This window comes from Podarcis pityusensis, assembly GCF_964106645.2.
Source record: "Podarcis pityusensis genome assembly, chromosome: 3".
Classification (NCBI taxonomy): Eukaryota; Metazoa; Chordata; class Lepidosauria; order Squamata; family Lacertidae; genus Podarcis; species Podarcis pityusensis.
Genome location: NC_138026.1, coordinates 10,686,500 through 10,707,385, shown reverse-complemented (window position 1 = coordinate 10,707,385; position 20,886 = coordinate 10,686,500). Strand labels below are relative to the sequence as shown.

Here is a 20,886-nt window from a genome sequence, read left to right as displayed (position 1 = left end):
GATGTCTCTGCTTTTCAAGATGATGTGCGTCCTTACCGGGGAACAACAAGCCTACTCCTTGACCCCAGCGCAGTTTCCTTCGGAGTCAGCGCGCACGGAACTGCAGGAGGCGCATTCCTTGGCTTCGACGATGTTCCTCTTCGCTCCAGCCAGACGCTGGGAAAAACCCGCGCGCGTTTCGCCGAGGCGTCTGCAAGAAGCTCCGCCCGGCGCGCTCGCTTGTTCTTACCTGCCTGCCTGCCGGTGCCAGACAGGGAGGAGACTGTGGAATCTCGCGTCCGGGCCAGGCGTGCGTCTTTGCGCACGGGGCCCGACGAGAGCGCAGGTCATCGGCGCATCTGCGCCGGCTCCTCGGGGCCCCGCCGCCTCGGAGGGTGGGGCTGGCGGGGAAGGAGGGAGGCACCTCCTGGGCTGGCGCTGTCGGGACCTGCACCCAGCGGCTCCTCCGGGACGGGAAGAGGTGGCGGCGGCGGCGGCGGCAGCAGCAGCAGAGACGGCGCCCGGCTTGGGAAGGAGCGAGTGAGTAGCGCGTGGATTTGGGCACCATCAAAGACTTATCGGGTGGGGATCTGGGGCAGCCCGGGTGGCCGGGGCTGGTGCCAGCGCGCTCGCGATTTCCCAGGCTGCTTGCGGAAGGGAAGCACGCGATTCGGAGTAGCTCAGTCAGTGGGAACACCTGCGCCGTTGCTATGCTATGGGGAGTGGGGAGCGCGCGGGTTACTTCCAGAGGGCGGGAAGCGTGCGACTCGAGAGTTGCAGCAGTACGTCTCCCAGTTCTTGGGAAGGCACTAGAGGAGGCCGTGCACACGTACTGCTGTTTAGATTATTATTAAAGCTTTTTTCGTGATATAGAAAACTTAATGTAAACAAAAACAAATACAAAAAGTATCTGAATGGAGTCCTCTCTAAACGATGGTTCTTAACACTTACCGCCCACAGAAGTTAGTAGACCCTCCCAGCTCTCATATATGTATATGAAATATCAATTTATATACCGCCTTTATCGAACAATCCCAGGACAGTGTACAACATTAAGAGCACACAAACACATATATAGGTAGATGCTTGTAAACTGCTGGGAAAGCTTTTTCTTTCCTTTTCAAAAGAATAAATCTTCTAAGTAGATCAAATAATATGGATAGCATATCAGAGCGGTACCTATTTATCTACTTGCACTTTGAGGTACTTTCGAACTGCTAGGTTGGCAGGAGCTGGGACTGAGCAATGGGAGCTCACCCCGTCGCGGGGATTCAAACCACCGACCTTCTGATCAGCAAGTCCTAGGCTCTGTGGTTTAACCCACAGCGCCACCCGCATCCCATGATAGATAGATAGATAGATATAATTGCTTGTGCACTGCCTGAAGAGCTTTTTCTTCATTTCTCCACGGTTTGAACTTATTGCACTGATCCTGGTCTGACTGCACTGGCTGCCAATTAGCTTCTGGTCCCAATTCAAAGTACTGGTTTTGACCTATAAAGCCCTAAATGGCCCAGGACCACAATACCTCAAGGACTGCCTCTCCTCATATGAACCAACCGGACCCTGAGATCAATCTCTGAGGCCCTTCTTTGTGTGTCTCCTCCACAACACAAGAATGGGCCTTTCCTGTGGTGGCTCCCTGCTTGTGGTGACTCACCTGGTGCCAATCATTACATATCTTTAGGTGCCAGGTGAAAGTGCTTCTCCTCCACCAGGTGTTCAGCTGATTAACATTCTATGGCTTTTTAAATGTGTTTGTGGGAAGGAGGTTGTAAGTTTTTGTTTTATTCTGTATTTTGTGTTCTCAATTTGTATTTTTCTGTTGTCAGCCTCTCTAGGATGTTCAGATGAGGGGTAGTATACAAATATAATAGATGATGATGATGATGGATGGATGAATGAATGAATCTTCTAAGCAGATTAAATAATATGTAGAGCCATAAGGGTGATTGCTCTAACAAACATGGTTTCCAGCACCCAAATTTCCTTCCACAGGAGCACCTTAAAAGATTGCAGATTTAATGGACTTTCAAGTCTTGAATAAACTATTGGGAGGGGAGTGGTGTGTGTGTGTGTTTGGGGGGAGGGGAGTGTTAAAGAAAAAGACATGACCTTGAAAACAAGAGACATCTGGTATATTTATTGAGTTTGATGGATAGCAGAGGATTTTCTTTTGTTGTTGCTGGGTCACAGAGTTCAGGAAAATAATAGTTCATAGAAGCTCCACTAATTTAATTAGTGGTTCTTCCTGTTTATTGGTGGGGGGAAGATTCCAAGGATTGAATTGAATGGGATGTATCCACAGAATCTCTCCAGAAAAGGCATCCCCATTGAAAACTATGGAATGCACTTCAGGATATAATATCATTTAATAATAATAATAATAATAATAATAATAATAATTTTTATTTATATCCCACCCTCCCCAGCCGAAGCCGGGCTCAGGGCAGCTAACAACAATAAAATAATACAACATTCTAAAATTATTTAATTATAAAATTAATTCAAATCAACTTGATGGCAACCATGTTTTTGGTTGTAACCAGTAATTATTTAGAAATAATTACTGGTATTTATTAAATTTGCATGCCGCCCTATACCCACAGGTTTCAGGGCAGTTCACAACATAAAATCACAATATAAAAACAAAAAATGCATAATCAAAACAGAAACAAAAGCAACCCAAGAACCCACACACCTATCACATTTTAAAAGGGCATTGGACGTCAATCAGCCAAAGGCCTGGTTAAAGAGGAATGTTTTTGCCTGGAGCCTAAAGGTATATAATGAAGGCACCAGCCGAACATTCATGGGAATATCTCCAGTTGGCTTCAGTCATCCTGGTCCTAAACCAGGTGAAGTGGCCTCACAGCTGGGTAACTGTGCAAGAAAAAAAAAGTCTCTCTTTTTTCCCTTCCCCTCCTTTCTTTCTGAACAGATGTTGACTTTTCTTCCATTCTTGAGCCTCTGGGATTTTCAGAAGCAATATGACTTCGTCGAATGAATATGGTTCCAGTTCCTGGGAGCTCATTGTTGCTATCGATCACCAGTGTGGAGGGGAGCAAAAGGAAAGTACCCTCCAAGTATCAGGAGATCTTCACATTGGAGGAGTGATGCTTAAGCTCGTGGAACAAATCAGTGAGTTCAAAGATATATACTTTTCTGTATATGCACCAAGGCAGAACATTTTGGTTAATATCCTTACATGGTCAGTTTCTTCAAGTGTCACTATACAACAACTCTTCATTGGTGCTCATGGTTTTTTTTGGGGGGGGGTAGGATGTGTCCTGTTTAAGCTATTGCAGCCCTTTTTGGTAATAAAGGGCTGGATTCAACTAAGTAGTTGAACTAGTGGGAGTTAGTGCAAGAAGTCCCATTAGTGCAACAGGGCTCCCGCTACCCCCAAAATTGGCTGTGGGGGGGTCAGGAGAACCCTCAGAATGGTGTGCATGGGGAGAAGAGGGGAGATTATTCTGCGTGACAAGCAGAAATGTTTGCACTGACAGAATGACTCAGTAGTGCAACAGTTGAGTGCCTCCCAATGCTTTTAATCTTTGACTGCATTCTAATTTTATATTGTACGTTTTGTTTTGCTTTTAAATTGTAAGCTACTAGAGAGAGAGAGAGAGAGAGAGAGAGAGATTTGTAGCAAGCGACAATTATAATGAATAGTAACGCTTGGATGACTTGCAGTAGACCAGTGATGGCCAAACTTGGCCCTCCAGCTGTTTTGGGACTACAGTTCCCATCATCCCTGACCACTGGTCCTGTTAGCTAGGGATGATGGGAGTTGTAGTCCAAAAACAGCTGGAGGGGCAAGTTTGGCCATCACTGCAGGAGACAGTCACGAGATTCCGGCTTTCGTTGATTAACAAGAGCAACAACCAAAGGCTTGTTCTTCCTTCTTTCAAATTAGGCTTTCAGCTGATTGTCGGGGCTTCCAAGTGTCGTGCCCCACATGTGGCGAAAAGAGGTCACTTGAGGTCATGGTGACATCATGGGATAGACAGATAGGCAGCCGCACCTACCTATCAAACTTGGGGAACTGGGGAAAATAAGGATCCAGCTCACCCGCCTAAGTGCAAAGTAGAGCAAGGTGGATTGATTCGTGTTTACATAAGAAGGCTTATAGTGGTACCTGTTCTTTGAACTCAGGGATGGGAAACCCGCAGCCCTAAAAATGTTGTCCCACTACAACTCCCATCATCCCTGACCAATCACCTTTAGCAGGTTGTTAACACTTGTGCTTGGTTTTGTTGTTTTCCCCAGGAGTGTCGCAGGACTGGTCAGACTATGCCCTTTGGTGGGAGCAGAAGCAGTGCTGGCTTCTCAAAACTCACTGGACGCTGGATAAGTATGGGGTGCAAGCAGATGCCAAGCTGTTGTTCACTGTTCAGCACAAAATGTTGCGCCTCCGTCTGCCGAGCATGAAGACGGTGAGGCTGAACGTCAGCTTCTCGTCTGTGGTCTTCAAGGTAGTTGGAGACATCTGCAGGACCCTTGGTAAGTGTGGACTCTCCAAGACTCTGGGCAGTTATATTTGGTGACCTGAATATGTGTTGCTAACACAATTGTTGTTGTTGTTTAGTCGTTTAGTCGTGTCCGACTCTTTGTGACCCCATGGACCAGAGCACGCCAGGCACTCCTGTCTTCCACTGCCTCCCGCAGTTTGGTCAAACTCATGTTTCTAGCTTCAAGAACACTGTTCAACCATCTCGTCCTCTGTTGTCCCCTTCTCCTTGTGCCCTCCATCTTTCCCAGCATCAGGGTCTTTTCCAGGGAGTCTTCTCTTTTCATGAGGTGGCCAAAGTTTCAAGATCTGTCCTTCCAGTGAGCACTCAGGGCTGATTTCCTTCAGAATGGATAGGTTTGATCTTCTTGCAGTCCATGGGACTCTCAAGAGTCTCCTCCAGCACCATAATTCAAAAGCATCAATTCTTTATGGTTCAGCTCTCACTTCCATACATCACTACTGGGAAAACCATGGTTGTAACTATACGGACCTTTGTTGGCAAGGTGATGTCTCTGCTTTTTAAGATGCTGTCTAGGTTTGCCATCGCCTTTCTCCCAAGGAGCAGGCGTCTTTTAATTTCTTGACTGCTCTTTGCTAACACAATTAGTAGTATACAAAGATGCATTATATACTGAGTCAGACAATTGTTCCTTCTAACTTAGTACTACCTGCACTGACTAGCAGCTGTTCTTTATACATATATATATATATATATATACATATATAAAATTTTTATTGATTTTGACATATAAATTATAAAATGTACCACAAAACTTATCACTTACACAATCTTTTTAGACTTCCATCAGCACCTCTGATGATCCACCGTTTTAACCACTCCTTATGCATTTCTTATTTGTTTCGCCAATTAAATCCAGATTTTTTAGTGTTTAGGAGTCCACCGCTATGCCGAACAAGCTTGAAGCTGAGCTTCCCGAGGGTAGAAAATGGCGTCCCACGCCGGCGTCTCAATCTTGCTGCTCTTTTTGCTCCTTAAAGGAGCTTTTTTTGGCAGCGGAGAGATCGCTCTATGGCTTGCAGGGATCCTGTCCTCAGGATCTTCCTCCTGTGGCTTTTGGGGGGCTTGCGGCACCCTTGCAAAAACCCCGTTTCCCCCCAAAAGCTGGATTCTCCCCAGAGGGCTGAATCCCGCTTGCAAATCGGCTCCGCGGTAAACCAGAAGTGTGACTAGCAGCAGTTCTGCAGGTTTTCAGACAAGGCTGCCTCCCAGTGCCTGTGTTCTGCCATTGACCTATGTCCCTTCCCACAATTGCAATCCCTTCCATATCTTTTGCCTTGTGGTTGGCTTCCCACGAAACCACTCTGTGCAAAGGATGGAAACAGAACAACATCTGGCTTTGGTAAATTTCGCTCTATGTTGTTCGGTGCAGGTTATAATTCCTAAGGCTTGTTTGATGATCTAAGAATGAGCTTTCTGCTTCTGTGATTAAAGGAAAGAGTTTCTTCTTCAGTTATCTGTGTTACCCATATATAGATATCCTATACAGTGGTACCTTGGTACCCAAACGGCTTGCCTCGTGAACGCCGCAAACCCAGAAGTGAGTGTTCTGGTTTGCGAACATTTTTCAGAAGCCAAACATCCGACGCAACTTCCTTGGCTTCCAACTGAGTGCAGGTTTTGGGAGTCGAACAGACTCCCAGAAAAAATAAAGTTTGACAACCAAGGCACCACTGTACTGTTTGTTTCAGTGGGTTAATCCCAAGCTAATTGGATGAAAGCCCAATACAGTGGTACCTCGGGTTACATACGCGTCAGGTTACAAACGCTTCAGGTTACACACTCCACTAAGCCAGAAATAGTGCTTCAGGTTAAGAACTTTGCTTCAGGATGAGAACAGAAATCGTGCTCCGGCGGCGCGGCAGCAGCAGGAGGCCCCAATTGCTAAAGTGGTGCTTCAGGTTAAGAACAGTTTCAGGTTAAGAATGGACCTCCGGAACGAATTAAGTACTTAGCCCGAGGTACCACTGTACTAGTCAGAGTTGCTACCATCATTCATTGTCTCCTCTGCATTCTCCAAGGCTTTTCATCCATGCACCTTTCAGTTGCAACTCTCATTGCTCCAGAAAAACCTTTTCCAAGTTGCCAGGGTCAGGAGGAATTTTACAGAGCAACACCCCATGTGGAGCTGTCACAGGAAGGAAATATGGTCCTCCTCACCCAGGGTGGATAAAAATCATAGATTTTTTTTAAAAAAATCAAATAAAAAAATTGGATTTTAAAAATTTAAATCGATTTTTATTTTTTTTAAATCGGATTTTTAAAATAAAATGCTTTTGGAGGAAAAATCTTTCTAAAGATACTTTTCTATTTAAGTTACGTTATAGTCCAAAGGCTATATCATCAGGAAATAAGGATTTGTTTTAAGTTTTCCATGTGTGCTAAAACTCAGTCTAAGGGGTTTTTTTTAAAAAAAAATTGTTTAACCACATCAGTTAACAAAAATGGATACATATGCTATAATGTTTTATTGTTTTAATTAAATAAATTGTTTAAATTGTTATTAAGGAAATGGTTATTTTTCTCCTTCCGATAAAGTACAGCGGAAAAGTTGTCCAAATATAAAGAGTTAACCTCCCAATCATTTCATAATTTTCTGTCAATGTATTTCTAAGAGTATAACCAAATAAGTCATTTTTGATATAACTGTAAAAACTACTCTGAAAATTTATTATTCCAAAAATGAAACCTTCATGTGATTGCAAATATTAAGATTATACCAGCAAGAATGAGTCTTTCTGTAAAAAAAATGATTTAAATCAAGTCTTACTGACTAGTGATTTAAATTGTGATTGATTTAAATCTAATCGATTGATTTAAATCAAATCCACCCTGTCCTCACCTGTGCGTTATTATTATTATTATTAGAATCTAAATAAGCACTTTCTGCCCATATACCGTATTTGTTTGCTCTGTAGGACTCACTTTTTCCCTCCTTAGAAGGAAGGGGAAATGGGTGTGTGTCTTATGGAGCAAATGCAGACTGCGCAGCTATCCCAGAAGCCAGAACAGCAAGAGGGGTTGCTGCTTTCGCTGCGCAGTGATCCCTCTTGCTGTTCTGGCTTCTGAGATTCAGAATATTTTTTTTCTTGTTTTCCTCCTCCGAAAACTAAGTGCGTCTTGTGGTCTTGTACGTCTTATAGAGCAAAAAATACGATATGTAAGGTTGGTTGTGATCTACAATCAGCTTTTCAAACAGCCCAGGAACCTCTTTACTTTTCTGAACAGTGTTTCTCTTTTCTCCACCCGACGCTGCATTGCAGACGGTTTTGGGTGGTATTTCAATTATGGTTTATGTTGTGGAGCAGTTATCCTTTGTTGCATGGAAGGAGCTGCTGTATGCACTTCTTTAGATCAGAGGTTCTATCTGTAGAAAAGGGACGCGGGTGGCACTGTGGGTTAAACCACAGAGCCTAGGACTTGCCGATCAGAAGGTCGGCGGTTTGAATCCCCACGATGGAGTAAGCTCCCGTTGCTCGGTCCCAGCTCCTGCCAACCTAGCAGTTCGAAAGCACATCAATGTGCAAGTAGATAAATAGGTACCTTCCGGCAGGAAGGTAAACGGCGTTTCCGTGCACTACTCTGGTTCACCAGAAGCGGCTTAGTCATGCTGGCCACATGACCCGGAAGCTGTACGCCGGCTCCCTCGGCCAGTAAAGCGAGATGAGCGCTGCAACCCCAGAGCCGGCTACGACTGGACCTAATGGCCGGGGTCCCTTTACCTTTACCTTTACTATATGTAGGCTAAGCCAGACCCCACGTAGAATACTCTGGGCACGGCTGTTCAAAGAAGGCTAACGGGAGCAGGAACCACCCTGAGATCTACAGATAAAGGGCAGTATATTAAATAAATTAATAAGTAGAGAAGAGGGCAACAAAGACAGTGAGGGGCATGGGGAGCAAGTCCAAAGAGGAAACACTGAATGAATGATTTGGGTGTCTGACTCAGTTAGCTCAGTCAGTAGAGCATGGAACTTTTAATCTCAACGTTGTGGGTTTGTCAAAAGATTCCTGCATTGAAAGCAGTTGGGACAAGATAGCAGAAGAACTCTCACCTAGATTCTGGGCAGATTTATTTCCTGTTGCTCCAGAGAGTAGGACTTGAACAATTGGGTTTGAATTATAAGAAAAAAGAATATAAGGAAATGTGGCAAATTCCTCTGAGGGAAAACATTACCTTTCAAGTTAAGGCTCAAAGAAACAGATAATTTTTATGCTATATGGTATAAATTTATTGAGCATATAACTTAAGTCTGAGGGCATTCTTCACCCTCCCACAACTCTCAGAAGATTATGGACTATATTTGGCATGGATACGGAAGCACCTTGTTGTTGATTTAACATTTGATTGTCCCACACTTGTTTGCTTCATTTGTTTTGAATATTTTTCTATGTGTTTTATTTTTATTTTTTTTATTTTTATTTTTATTTATTTTTATTTTTAAGCTTGACGTAAAAACGTAATAATAATAATAATGTTATTCCAAAAAAGAAAGAAAGAATAGAAACATTTTCTCTCAGAAAAGAAAGAGGATATAGACTAAACGTTAGGGACCTATTTTATCCAGAAAAAATCTCAGATATATACCTTGGTTAATGTGAAGCAGAGATGAATATCAAACAGATAGACAGACGGAGTATACACAGACACACACTGGGGTTTCCTCCCCATCTCGCTTCGCTGCTCCACCTATTTGTCAAAACCATTGCCAACTATCCTTCCCCCATACTTACTTAATCAATCCCCCTCACTTTACACTTCAACGCCACACCCCCCATGAGCAACTCTGGATTTGTTTTTACGAAGAAAAATGGAATGCACCATTGCAATAAAATTATTTACCGTATTTTTTGCTCTATAGAACTCACTTTTTCCCTTCTAAAAAGTAAGGGGAAATGTGTGTGCGTCTTATGGAGCGAATGCAGGCTGCGCAGCTATCCCAGAAGCCAGAACAGCAAGAGGGATTGCTGCTTTCACTGCGCAGCAATCCCTCTTGCTGTTCTGGCTACTGAGATTCAGAATAATTTTTTTCTTGTTTTCCTCCTCCAAAAACTAGGTGCGTCTTGTGGTCTGGTGCGTCTTGTAGAGCGAAAAATACGGTATCTATCTTTAGAGAGAGATGAGGAGGAGTGGTTCTGAAACTGTCAAAATGGCAGTGATAACGCACCATCTTCCTACTGGTACAAATCTCACAGAGTTAATGGCGTTTGCATCAACACGGCAGCTTGAGGTTGCTGCCTCAACCCAATAAGGCTGCTTTAAGGCCATGAATTTCGGAACGACCGCAGTGCATATCGTTCACATCTCCTGTGGCATGTGAATTAACGCGCACGCTCCCCAGGGATGGAATTTGTCACCCCGAGCCATATTAACAGCTGTGCAATTCACTATCTAAATTCCTAGCGCATGATTGTAAACCTGTCTTGAGTGTCACAATTACTATGATGAAAGCCCCAGATATTGCTCAACTGGAATTTGGCTCTTCAGTCTTCCTAACCACAAATAACAGTTATGGAGCAGATAAATTAGTTCAGCCTGCGGGAGAATATGTGTGACCAAATTAACAGAATAAAAGCATTGTTTGGCTATAAGACCGTAATTAAAGAAGAAGGGAAAGTAGGAAGAGCCTAATGCAATTGATTGTGTTTTCAGAACACTGCAGTACTTCTGCTACAATATCAGCAGTTAGTTCTATTGCTTGAGTTGACTGACGAAATAAAATCGGGTCAATCATACACATCAGACCATGTTTGTTCTACATATGCAGAGATGCAGCCCTGCAGTTCTCATCCGTGCACCTTGGTCAAGCAAGCAAGGAGAATGTTCCCATACATTGGGAAAAGGAAAGAAAATAACACACAGTATTTCTTGTTTGAATTGCCAGCTCGTAGGTAGTCAGGTTCATTTTTATTTTATTTTAATTTATTTCCAAGGTTTCCCCCTCCCCTAAACATAACTTTTATTAATATAAAAATTATTAATATTAAATATTAATATAAAATATAAAAATTTGAGGGAAAGAAACATAACGTTCATGTGCTGCCCTTTGGTATAATAAATTTGTCCAGGGAGGGTTGCAAAGGAAATATTGTAAGCATAGGCAAGGCTGCAAGAGCTCAACCAAATTTGTCAAAGCTCCGGAAGCACAAATGAGGGAAGCTTTTTCAGCCTGATCTCATCAAAGATGTTTCCATTTTCATCTTCCAAAACTCCGTCCCAGGTATCAGACGTCCAGAAGAACTCTCTCTACTGAGACCATCGGAAGATGCGAAAAAGAAAAAGAGAAAAGACAAAGACAAAGAACCAGTCATAGAAGATATTTTAAATCTGAACAACTCTCCTGTGAGTTTGGGATTGCCAGGTAAATAACCCAACAGACACTACTGAGTTTATTTACTTACTTATTTGGTGCCATCAGTGTGCGTAGTGTTTCACAGAGCAGCAACAAGAAAAGAGGTCCCTGTCCTAAGGAGTTTGCGATCTTTAAATTTGTCACAAGCAACAGAGAAAAGAGAGGGAAGGAAACGTGTTGAGTTGATAGGAAGGCTTGCTTTCGGTAGCAGGTGAGCATTATGGGGGTTGTACCAAAACCTGAATTAGTTTTTCAAACTGTTTTTTTAGCTTTTGAAATCATGTTTTATTTGATTTTACAAATGGAAATTAGTTACAATACCAAATACATATCCATAAAATGAGATTTCTCTGAATCTCGAGACTTCCACCCCCATCCACTCCATGGGTCCTATTGTCAACGTTTCTGACTGCATATTACTTCATAATCTATGTTTTATAACTATCCATATTGTCCATAGTATTTGTGGCATTACAAGTGAGATTAAAATCCTGCTAATGTTTTCATCTGCTTACAGTGGTCTCCTAAATAAATTAGAAACTTTCCCCATTCTTTCTTGAATTTCTTCTTGGTCTCTGAGTTTCCCAGTCAATTTTGCCATCTCAGCATAGTCTGACAATTTAGTTTGCCATTCCTCTCTGGTGGGGACTCTTTCTTCTTTCCATCTCTGGGTGGTTTTTCAAATTTTTTTATGGCGAAGAAGGGCAAAACCATTCTCCACCATCTGCATTGTGACACCCATAAAACTGGTAAAGGTAAAGGGACCCCTGACCATTAGGTCCAGTTGTGGCCGACTCTGGGGTTGCAGCGCTCATCTTGCTTTATTGGCCGAGGGAGCCGGCGTACAGCTTCCGGGTCATGTGGCCAGCATGACTAAGCCGCTTCTGGAGAACCAGAGCAGCGTACGGAAACGCTGTTTACCTTCCCGCCGGAGCGGTACCTATTTATCTACTTGCCCTTTGACGTGCTTTTGAACTGCTAGGTTGGCAGGAGCAGGGACCGAGCAATGGGAACTCACCCCATCACGGGGATTCGAACCGCTGACCTTCTGATCAGCAAGTCCTAGGCTCTGTGGTTTAACCCACAGCGCCACCCGCGTCCCTATAAAAACTGGTACCCAAGTCCAAAAAGGCATCAATACATTCTGGAGGGAATCAATGGTCTCCGCAGTAACATTTCTTGCCAGCTGTGCTGGATGACAGCAGTGAAGGCCTTTGAGCATCTTTCAGTCTGCTGAACAAGGAGAAAATGGAGAGAGAAGCTGGTGGGATAACTATCTGTCTGTGGGAGGCTATCTCTGGAGCTGTGCGCAAAATGGCCTCTTGAAATTCTCCCCTCTGTGGGCAGAAGGAAAGACTGAGGCTACATCCACACCATGTATTTAAAACTCATGGCTTCCCCCAAAGAATTCTGGCAACTGTAGTGTGTTAAGGATGCTGTGATGTGAGGGGTAAACCAAATCTCTCGGGATTCTTATGACCTCTTCCTCCAAGGAGATGGGAAGCTCTTCAACAGTTTCCCAGGGGTGGGGGCTCACCATTGGCAGCCTCTGTCACCAAGTTTGGCTTTGTTTATTCTGCTGCTGTTGGCAAAGTGTCTGCCATTTTGAATCCACCCCAGTGCCTCAGGCCTAGCATCCTTCTGGGCTATTGGAAGGGTAGAAATGGTGGCTGCCGAAGCAAAGAAAAACACAAAAACCAAGCAAAAAGTGGAGATGAGTCTGCAGTGTAGCCTTCTTTACTTGGGTGGGGGAACGAGGCAAAGGAAAATCTCAGGAAGTTTATCAGAAAAATGTTTCCTGAGAAATGGTGACTCTGCTCTAGTTTGTTCCTCCCATTTCAGTCTCCCACCAGATCCCCTCAGGATTAGCCTGCTGAAAAAGGGACAGTTGTAGTATGATAGATTGGCTATCAGAGGGAGTGAGTTTTCCTTGGTGGAATGGGCTCCTCTTCTCCCCAGCAATGTCTTCTGGCTTGTGTCACTGATCTCTTGACTTAGAAGCCACATATCCTGGAAAGCTATCAAGAGGAGCGAAGGAGGTTCACTGAAGGGACCTGGCCGGGAAAGAAGGTCTGCTTGAGACACAGTTTGCAGTCTTGGCTAATGAACCGCAGTCGCATGGGAGCTGTTGCTCTAACTAGCTGAGTCACAAAGTGCCTTTCTCAGGAAAGCAAGGCTGTGGCTGATGCTGATTTGGTTCTTGGGACAACTGAGGTACCAGGCACATGAAAGTCACCTGTTCAAACCACCCCAGAACAGCCTTTTAAAAAATGGCACTAAGGCTGCCATTCTGTACCCCTTTACGTGAGGGTAATCCCCATGGAAATAAATAGGTCTTGCTTTTGAGTAGACATGTAGAGACATTATGCGGTCAGTAACTGGGAGCACCTAGCTCATTCCTCATTCCTTCACCACAGTATGCTCTTAGCCTTAAAGAGACTTTGATTTCTTCAATTTCCATGAGCAGCTCCCATCAGGGATGGGACAAACCTGCACCCCTCTAGATGTCACTACAACTCCCATGATCCCCAACCATTGGCCATTCTGCTTTGAGCTGATGGGAGCTGGAGTCCAGCATCGCCTGGAGAGAGCGGAGTTCTCTATACCTGTTTTATAGAAGGTCACTTCTGAGATCAGCCAGGCTTTAGGAAAAGCCACTTTCCTTGTTTGGATACTGGCTGTGCTGTTGTAGACTCAATTGTTCATCTCTTCTATTTCAGCAAGCCCTGGCTTCTATAGCAAAACCATGACTCCCATCTACGATCCTGTCAGTGGGACACCTGTCTCGTCTGCAGTTGCCTGGTTTGGTGACAGTCCTCTGGCCAAGCAGAGCTGGAACAACCTTGCCTTCAGCCCTTCGAACTGCACACCGGAATCGCTTGCCAAAATGTACCAGCCTCGGACTCTGGTCGACAAAGCAAAGCTGAATGCTGGGTAAGAGACTCCTCCGCTGGATATCAGGATTAGCCAGTTTGGACAAGCCAGGATAGGTCATGAGTGTGTGATGTCCTTGCGTGGGCTTATTATTATTATATCTTTATTTATACCTTGCCATTTTCCCTGGACTCAAGACAGCCTACAGTATTACAGTGGTCCCTCGGGTTACATATGCTTCAGGTTACATACGCTTCAGGTTACAGACTCCAATAACCCAGAAATAGTACCTCAGGTTAAGAACTTTGCTTCAGGATGAGAACAGAAATCGTGCAGCAGGAGGCCCCATTAGCTAAAGTGGTGCTTCAGGTTAAGAACAGTTTCAGGTTAAGTACAGACCTCCGGAATGAATTAAGTACTTAACCCAAGGTACCACTGTATGGGGGTTTTTTTTACGGGGGGAAGGGAGGTTGAAAATCAGTGATACAGCCAAAAGTTCTTGATTTAAACCCCAGGATCTCCAGGTAGATCTGGGAGATAGTGCCTGAAGCCTCAATTTCATGGTTATATGCTTCCTCGTTTCTCCCAGACACCTTGCAAATTAACAGGATCCTTCCTGCTCTGTTCCTTTGTCTCCCTTCCTCTTTCAGGTGGTTAGATTCCTCTCGGTCACTTATGGAACAAGGTATCCAGGAGGACGACCAGCTTTTGTTACGCTTCAAGTACTATTCTTTCTTTGATCTCAATGCAAAAGTAAGTAGCTCTTAAAGAGTCGCTTCCCTTCACGGTCTGTCGTGACTTAGGGCATGTTGGATAAAGAGCAACTGTGAGGATCTTACTAGGTTTCCTGTTTGTTCTCTGAGTTTTGGTCATCTGCCACTCATGTAGCAAATGCATATCTGCATAAATATAGAAAAACTAGGGGCTGCCACCCCTCCTCACGGCACTTGCCAAGTCTGCACTGGATTCAGCTAACTCATTCCACTAGTGGAAGCCAGTGCAATGACTCCTGCTAGCATCTTGCAAACCCACCCAGGCACCTGCCCCAAATCCGCTCTGGAGAGTTCAGGAAACTGCAGATCATCCCAGAAAGGAGAAGGGAGATGGTTTCTGAACAATCTCAGCAGCACTCCGTTGAATTCCACCATCTAGATAATACATTGCTATCTTCCACAACTATAAATACCAGTATTATAAATATCACAATGCAATAACTATAACACATTACTAATTTACCACGTAGAAAAACTGCTCTAATTATAAGAATCATAATTTATTGCTTATATCCTGACCAACGCCAAGTCGTGCTTCCATGTAGCTTTGGGAAGGTTAATGTTTGATTCTTTCTCCTGTGTAAAGAAAGATGAAAGTCACTCTCAAATGCCTAGTTGCAGGGCTCTCATCAGACTTGCATTTGAGCTCAGGTCTGGAGCTCAAATGCAACACACTATCTGGCTTTAATAATAATAATTAATAATAGTAATAACTAATAATATAATTTATTATTTATACCCTACCCATCTGGCTGCGTTTCCTCAGCCACTCTGGGCGGCTCCCAACAGAATATTAAAAACACAATAAAACATCAAACATTAAAAATGTCCCTAAACAGGGCTGCCTTCAGATGTCTTCTAAAAGTCAGATAGTTGTTTATTTCCTTGACATCTGATGGGAGGGTGTTCCACGGGATGCGTGCCACCACCAAGAAGGCCCTCTGCCTGGTTCCCTGTAACCTCACTTCTCGCAGGGAAGGAACAGCCAGAAGGCCCTCAGAGCTGGACCTCAGTGTCCGGGCTGAATGATGGAGTGGAGACGCTCCTTCAGGTATACTGGGCCAAGGCCATTTTGGGCTTTAAAGGTCAGCACCAACACTTTGAATTGTCCTTGGAAACGTACTGGGAGCCAATGTAGGTCTCATCAACGTTAATGTTCTACCTATTCTTCATGAATTCAGTTAAAGGTTTCTACTTATCTTTTAACGTTTTCTCACTCCTGCAACTATCTCTGTCTGACTCAGGCTTGCTTCCTATTAGAAGCGCACAGGGTTGAGGCATTGTGTGTTTGTGTGTCGCACTGCTTAGCTGTACATAATGACAGGCTCACTCAAAATGTTGGCCGCCCCTGGCTGAGAGCCTTTGGCCGCCTCTGACACAACATGGCCTTGTTTGTCTTCTCCTGGCAGTACGACGCAGTGCGAATCAACCAGCTCTACGAACAAGCCCGCTGGGCCATTCTGCTGGAAGAGATAGACTGCACAGAGGAAGAAACCTTCATATTTGCTGCGCTGCAGGTACGTACTTGATCCTCAAGTTGACAAACCAGTTTCCCCATCTGCGGCAGGCAAACACCTGCCAGGACATGAACACAATGAACCGAGCCCAGACTGGTTCCTCTCTGCAAGCCCTTTCCTTCTCCTGCTCCAACCCTGCCTCTCTCGGCAGAGATTAACGGGTTGGCTCTTTCAAGCTCCGCTGAGACCCATGTAAATAATTGACAGGTGCCCCCAGTCTTTTACGGCGGCAACTGCTAAGTTACACTTCGGCAGAACGAATCTAACCACACGAAAAGCAAACAGGACCATCCCTCTCAAAGCATTGTTCTATGCTTGCCACTTCCAAGTGATTGGTCATTTCAGGAGGAGTGCTACAGGAATCAGTTTCTTTCAGATGAGAGAAGAGTGTTTCTATACTTTTTTCCCCTTTGCTTACAACAATGCAGGCAGAGTGGAAACAAACAGGCAGCTGTCCTGCAACAGATTCCCAGAAAGTGATTTCTGCAGGCTCCGTGTTCATTGTTAAAATGCACAATAAAACTATCTGCTTGACATGTTAAAATATTAAGGCCCATGGTCAAAATATGCAATAAAACAGAGCCAGTGTGGAATAGTGGTTCGAGTGATGTCCCAGGACCTGGGAGATTAGGGTTCAATGCCCAATTCGGTCATGAAGTTCACTGGATGACCTTGGGCCAGTCACTGTCTCTCAGCCTACGTCACAGGCTTGTTGTGAGGATAAAATGGAAAGGTAACAGAATTGAGTATTGAGCTCCTTGCAGGACAGGTGGGGTATAAATATACAATGTTCCCATTAATACACGGCGATTAAAATGGGAGACTCTGGTCAAACAGGAGACTCCAGTCTTCTGTTGTACTTGGCTGTTGTTAGTAAGACTTTCTGAGAGCTGGTCCAAAAACAGGACAAATCTCATGCATACTTTTTTTTTCCTTTTCTTTTTGTATAATTTTTATTATATTTTATGTTTTACATTTTAGCATATTCATTTAAACAACCTTAAAATATCAAAGATATTTTCCATGGCTCATTTTGCATAACATAAAGCCCTTCATATTTTATATAAACTAAACCATTCAGTATTCCCTTATTACATCCATCAAAACTTATTTACACTGTTGAATTTATCTTAATGCTGTCCATGTTTTCAAATGTACAGTGGTACCTCGGGTTACAGACGCTTCAGGTTACATACGCTTCAGGTTACAGACTCCGCTAACCCAGAAATAGTGCTTCAGGTTAAGAACTTTGCTTCAGGATGAGAACAGAAATCGTGCTCCAGCAGTGCGGCAGCAGTGGGAGGCCCCATTAGCTAAAGTGGTGCTTCAGGTTAAGAACAGTTTCAGGTTAAGGACGGACCTCCAGAACTAATTAAGTACTTAACCCAAGGTACCGCTGTACACAATTTCCCCCCATATATTCAATGAACATTTTCCAATCGTCTTTTAAGATATGTTCTTCTTGTTCTCTTATTCTATACGTTAGGTCCGCAAGCTGCGCATATTCCATCAGTTTAAGTTGCCATTCTTCTTTGGTTGGGACTTGGCTCGTTTTCCATTTTGGGGCTAACGAAACATTCATACGCATTCATATGTAATGCATACATTTTTTAAAAGGACGCTTTCATAAGATTTTGTTACCGGCTCACAACAAATCCCTCCTGGATGTGAAACCAATGTACCTTCTCTTGCTCAACTCTCTGTCTTTATCTTGTTATCTTTCCTGTAGTACCACATCAGCAAGTTGACACTGTCATCGGGGTCACAAGTTTTCACAACCGAAGCAGAAACAGATGAAGTGGAGGCGGCCCTTTCTAACCTTGAAGTCACTCTGGAAGGGGGGAAAGCAGAGAATATTTTGGTATACCGTGCACACGTGTGCCTGTAGAGGTCAAAGTTGAGAAAATTGGGTGGGCAGAGGAGTGGGGTCTGTGATTTGTCACTAAACATTTCTCAAGCTACATCCAATAGGGCAGGCGTGGCCAACACAAGAAACCCTCTAGAAGTGATAGACTCATAGAGCTGGAAGAGACACTGATGATCATCTCTTCCAACCTCCTGCAATTCAGGAATATGCAGCTGTCCCTTACGGCAGTGGTTTTCAACCAGTGGGCCACGGCACCTTAGCGTGCCTTGAATAATGATCGGGGTGCCACGGGCAACACTCGCCTCCATCCCTCTTTCCTTCCCTCGCTCCTTTGATACCCTCTCACGTCTCTGCCTCCCCACAGCTTGCACAGCTGTTTGTTGCAGCAGCCCTGGCTACAAGCTCCCCAGGCGAATGGTGCCTTTGGGGCTGGTCAGAGTGTGATGGTTGCCAGAAGCTGAGGCAGCCTTGGAGTGAGTAAGCAAGCAAGTGGGTGAGGGAGCCCAGCCAGGCAGTCCTCCAGCCCTTGATGTTGGGAATGGACAGTGTGAGGAGGCACCTCTCTTTGGGACAGGGGGTGGCAGCAGCTACTGCCCAGAGGACTCCCAAGGAGAGGGGAGAGGAGGCTGAGGGAAAACCCCACAAGGGAGGTTGTTTGAGAAAGGGTGAGAGGTTGCCAGCTCTGCAGGCAACAGGTGACATAACTGGGCTCCTGAGGCCCACAGGGCTTCCACAGAAAGAATGTAGGTGGTATGGGGAGCCCTGGACTCAAAAATGTTGAAACCCTTTGTCATGCGGGGATCAACCCTTCAACCTTGGCTTGATCAGCACCATGCTCTAACCAACTGAGGTACCTGGGCGTTGGACAATGACTTCCATTATCCCTGTCCATTGGTCATGATAGTTGGGGTTGATGGGAGCTGTAGTCCAGCAACATCTTGGGGGTTTCGTTTTGGCTATCCCTGCAATATGGGGACACACACTGACTCCATTGCAATGACAGTCCATCTCTCGTATGGTTGCAACTCTTCTACTGAAATAAATGTTCTTTTCGTGGGGTGGAATTCAGCTTAAGTGCTAAGTGGGGTAATGCACATGGGGAACGAGGTCCACTTGCACAACAGGACCTTCTCCCTCTCCTCCCCTCACGAGTTCCCTAAACCTGTCCTGGGCTTCCCACCTACCCTCCAGAACAGATTTAGGGAGCACAGGTGGGGTGCTGGGAAAGTCCTTTGTTTTGCATATGCAACAACTCAGTTGAATCTCTCCCAGTGCAGAGATTGCTCCCCAATTTCTGACTTGGCCTAGATTGTCCTAAAGAGAAATTTTTCTGTCAACTTGCTATGCTCTGAAGAACACCTTCTGGATAGTCTGCTTCTCCCAAATGTGAAAAAAGCTACCTGTTTGTTGGCATGCTGTTGAGTTGGGATTCAAGAAATACTGCAAGGGAATAATAATAACAAAAAAACATAACTTTATAACCAAGGGCATATATATGATAGTATCAGTAAATTATAAGTGCACTGCACTAAAACAATTCTTGGCTGTCTTTAGGAGGATATCACAGACATACCAAAGCTTGCAGATAACCTCAAACTATTTAGGTAAGTAAAAAAAGCATAGAAAGTTTTCTTTGTTTTTGTTTTGTAAATCATAAAATTAAAATATGGACTGTAATGGACACCAGTTAGCACTGAAAGGTTTTCTGGCTATAATTTATTTTAACATTCCCGTTTGGGTTGCAGAGTGTACCAATGTAACACTATAATGTGATGAATGCCATTAGCCACCTCCGTAAAATAGCTTTCTTTAATCTTTATTTCTTTTAAGGATTGTGCTGCAAACTGGAATGGCCACGTGGTTGGACAAAGTTGCCTTGTTGTACTTTAAGCCTTTCACAGTTTAACCTTGTGTGCAGCAGAGACTTCTGTATTCTCACGCGGAAGTACTATGTCTCACTGAGTTAAATGGGACCGAGTCCCTAATAAGTGGGACGCGGGTGGTGCTGTGGTCTAAACCACTGAGCCTCTTGGGCTTGCTGATCAGAAGGTTGGTGGTTTGAATCCCCATGACAGGGTGAGCTCCTGTTGCTCTGCCCCAGCTCCTGCCAACCTAGCAGTTCGAAAGCAGGCCAGTGCAAGTAGATAAATAGGTACCGCTGTGGCGGGAAGGTAAATGGCATTTCCATGCGCTCTGGCACTCGTCACGGTCCTCTGTGCACCAGTAGCGGTTTAGTCATGCTGACCACATGACCCGGAAAAGTGTCTGTGGACAAACGCCAGCTCCCTCAGCCTGAAAGCGAGATGAGCACCGCAACCCCATAGTCACCTTTGATTGGACTTAACCGTCCAGGGGTCGTTTACCTTTTTACCTTTTATCTAATAAGTGTGGTTAATCTGCATGGCACCTCTTCCATTCTGTCTTAAGACTGTTAGGAAGACTGGAAGCTGACAAGTCACATCCTTGACCCATTTATCTCAGAAAACACCTACACTGACTGTCCACAGCTTTCCAGAATTTCAGACCAGGGACTCTCCTTGTACTACCAGGAGGTGCCAAGAATTGAACATGGAACCTTTTGCATAGAAAGCAGATATTGTGCCACTGAGCCCTTACCACACCTTGCAAATTGCAGGCTAGGTTTTTTCCCCCCTTATCATGCCAGCAACATATTTTTCTCTCTCTCTCTTCCTGCCTCATTTTTATGTGTGCATTTCTTTTGTGCTTAACATCTACCTAGAGCAATTGGCTTAAGAAACACCAAGGCTGGCTTCTTGGTGACTTTTGTTGGTCTTAAAAATAGAATAAATACTACTGTTGCTATTTTGGATTCTCCCCCCCCCCCATCCTCCTAGTAGACCAGGCATAGGCAAATTCCAGCCCTCCAGATGTTTGGGACTACAATTCCCATCATCCCTGACCACTGTTAGCTAGGGATGATGGGAATTGTAGTCCTAAACATCTGGAGCGCCGGAGTTTGCCTATGCC

General features: G+C 44.4%; 1 protein-coding gene across 1 annotated transcript in view; it reads left to right on the top strand.

Annotated features, from left to right (window-relative positions):
* The first annotated feature begins 325 nt into the window (after positions 1–325).
* The window catches only part of FERMT1 (FERM domain containing kindlin 1), a 40,463-nt gene continuing 19,902 nt past the window's right edge, over positions 326–20,886 (top strand). Inside the window, exons 1-9 of the mRNA XM_080999128.1 lie at positions 326–519; positions 2,921–3,120; positions 4,252–4,485; positions 10,736–10,876; positions 13,588–13,801; positions 14,392–14,494; positions 15,924–16,031; positions 17,761–17,892; positions 19,453–19,502. Of these exons, the coding sequence (XP_080855254.1) occupies positions 2,970–3,120; positions 4,252–4,485; positions 10,736–10,876; positions 13,588–13,801; positions 14,392–14,494; positions 15,924–16,031; positions 17,761–17,892; positions 19,453–19,502 (1,133 nt within the window). The 5' untranslated portion in view covers positions 326–519; positions 2,921–2,969. The remainder of the gene's footprint in view (positions 520–2,920; positions 3,121–4,251; positions 4,486–10,735; positions 10,877–13,587; positions 13,802–14,391; positions 14,495–15,923; positions 16,032–17,760; positions 17,893–19,452; positions 19,503–20,886) is intronic.